Source organism: Geospiza fortis, unplaced genomic scaffold (genome assembly GCF_000277835.1).
Source record: "Geospiza fortis unplaced genomic scaffold, GeoFor_1.0 scaffold250, whole genome shotgun sequence".
Classification (NCBI taxonomy): domain Eukaryota; kingdom Metazoa; phylum Chordata; class Aves; order Passeriformes; family Thraupidae; genus Geospiza; species Geospiza fortis.
This window is the reverse complement of record NW_005054696.1, coordinates 28,098-30,710: the sequence shown is the minus strand read 5'-3', so window position 1 is coordinate 30,710 and position 2,613 is coordinate 28,098. Positions and strand designations below refer to the sequence as shown.

The window sequence follows — 2,613 nt, the reverse complement described above, 5'->3', positions numbered from 1 at the left end:
AGCAGGAATAACGCAGAATTTTAAGCCACTGGGGGATGTTCCAGGGAGATAAACATCCGTTCTGAGCTCTTTTGCCAAGCTGCCTGTGAGATGTAAACAAAGTTGGCGTGTGTTTGAGCCGTGGCTGTGTGAATGCATCTCCACAGGAAAGAAAGCTCATTTAGGATCTCTTGAAACAAGAAACACCTGCTCGAAAATCAGCACATGCAGAGAAAATAACATCCAAATATGCACATGCTGATGAGGCATCACACACATCTACATCAAAAGATTGGGTTGACTGGTCTGGCTTGGGAGAAATCTTTGCTAACTGGCCAAAATTCACACTCTGCCTGATGCCCTGGAATGTGGGCCTGGAGGGATTCCAGGAGCAGGACATGCTCTGGGAATATGCAGTATCATCCTGCCCCTGCACTGCCTTCATCTCCACAGCTAATGCAGACAAACTGGGGCTATCAAGTGTTCCTTGATGGCTCTCCTGTGCATCCTGAGGAGCACAGCTGCTCCAGGGAAGGAAAAGGTGTATTTGATTTATGCTCTGGTTTAAAAAATGCTGTTTTGCTTGAAGCAGAGGGTCTGTCTTGTTGCAGTAACTGCAGTACAGCAGGGTGACAGTCATTCATCTTTTATTGAAGTGCTGACTGTGCTCTGGGAAGTGATCTGCTAAATCTGACTTGGAAATAAAATGCACCAGAAAACTGCAAAACACCAGGATTTTATGAAGCAGCAGCTTGTCCAGCTGATCACTTAAATCACTAGGAAACACTTTGATTATGGTAAAACTGTTCCTGAGGGACTCCTACCCTGTGGAGGGCTTGGAGAGAGAGATGTCTGTATCCTCCTTGGTGTAGTGTGTGGAAAGGGGCTGGAGAAGGCAGCAAGGCCTTTTAGCCTTCCATGTGGTCTTACCTGCTCTGGTGGCCTGTTGAAGGTGCTCACTTGTTCTTTCCATATCCAAAAGCTCTTCTGCTGTCTCCAGTGGTGATGCAGTGCTCTCTTTTCCAGATTTGATGGCCGAGTGGTGGCAAAGCTTCCATTTATCCCCCTCTCATACATCCAAGGTCTTTCCCACCGCAACCTCCTGGGTGAGGATTACACTGACTGCTCCTTCATCTTCCTCTACATTCTCTGCACCATGTCAATCAGACAGGTGAGTACACTTCCCCTGGAGCAGGGAAAGCATATCCCCATCCAGGAAGAGGAGTTGTGCACGTGTAATCTTGGGTCTGTGTGTGGTTTCTGTGTTTGTCTTCATTCCTGTGCCTCATATTCAAAGCAATTCCAGGTTGGGATCATTAAAATCGCTGTCCTGGATGGGCCTGGAAGATTGGCTGGAGACTTGCACCAGGGCTCTGGGACAGAATTGGCAGAAATGGATTCCTGACCTGTGTGATAACTTTGTGGATTGTCATACCAAGAGATAGTCTCCATCAGAAGCTGATCTAAATCCTGCTCCTTAGTAACTACAACTTTGACAGCAATATGTGCATCTTTACAAACAGCAGCATCTTTAGGGGGAACTTTCTAGGGGGCTTGCAGCTCTATAAAACTTTCATCAGTCCATAAAGTTGCTAGAAAAGTGAGGAAAGAGTTAAAGCTGCTCTTTGGGGTTTATCCTTCCTATTTTTGCTGGCTGCCTGATTTTTTTCAGAGTCTTAAGAGCTGTACCTTTGGTGTCAGGTCTCTCCCAGCATTAGGAACGTGGCACAGAGGAGTCTGGTATGGTGAGCCAAGAGCAGGCTCCACAGAGCTCTCCAGCAAAGAGAATGGAAGAGGATGAGGATAAGGGACCTGTTAAGGAAGGTTCACTGGCAGCTCAAGTGGTAGAATGGCTGGTGAGGACAAGAGGGCCTTCTCAGTGCAACAGGAAGTCTGTTTTTGTTTTCCACTTTCCCCACAGGGTGTTTGGGGTAGGTTAATATACTCTGGATGAATGCTGGTGCAAGTAGCTGCAAATTACTTTCCCTTCTGTATTCATATTTCCCTTTTCTTTGATTCACTTCCTGAATTCTTGCTGCTTTTCTCCTTAACCCCCTTGTTGCTTTTCCTCAGGGGTGCCAAGGAAACTTAGACCAAGGGACTTAGACTTAAATCAGATCAGCAAAGGGAGGTGGTGTGTAATGCCAGGAGCTGGGCTGAGCTTGATGGAGCAGCTCCATAGCAGAGTTCCTTTAGTCACAAAGTGCATGCTGGTGGATGGAATTCCCCATAGCCCTTTGTACTGGGTGCTTGTGCTGAAATGGATCCCAGTCTGGTCCTGTGCAAAAGCAGATAATGAATTGTAGAATCATTTATGCTGAAAGGAACATCTGGGGGTTCACCCCTCACTCCAAGCAGCCCAGCTTCACCAAAGGCCAGGCAGGGGCTTCCTCACTGCCTTTGCTGCAAGACAAACATTAACTTCCCAGTGGCTAGAGAAGGGTTTGCTGCTTTGAAAGCACTGAGACATACTGAGCTCTTAAGATCACCTTCCAGAATTCTGGAATTCTGGTCTGATGCTGTTCCTTCAGGCAATCTTGGCTGGTGCTGCTCTGTGTTACTTGTTACATGGAAAGTCCTTTCTTTTCAGTGTTGCAGATTATGGTTTGGGTTGACTGGGGAACTCTCCTGCTG

General features: G+C 47.0%; 1 protein-coding gene across 1 annotated transcript in view; it reads left to right on the top strand.

The window, feature by feature from the left end:
* Positions 1-2,613, top strand: part of TMCO1 (transmembrane and coiled-coil domains 1) — an 18,093-nt gene that overhangs the window by 10,584 nt on the left and 4,896 nt on the right. The window contains exon 6 of the mRNA XM_005430880.2: positions 1,006-1,150. Coding sequence (XP_005430937.1) covers positions 1,006-1,150 — 145 coding nt within the window. The remainder of the gene's footprint in view (positions 1-1,005; positions 1,151-2,613) is intronic.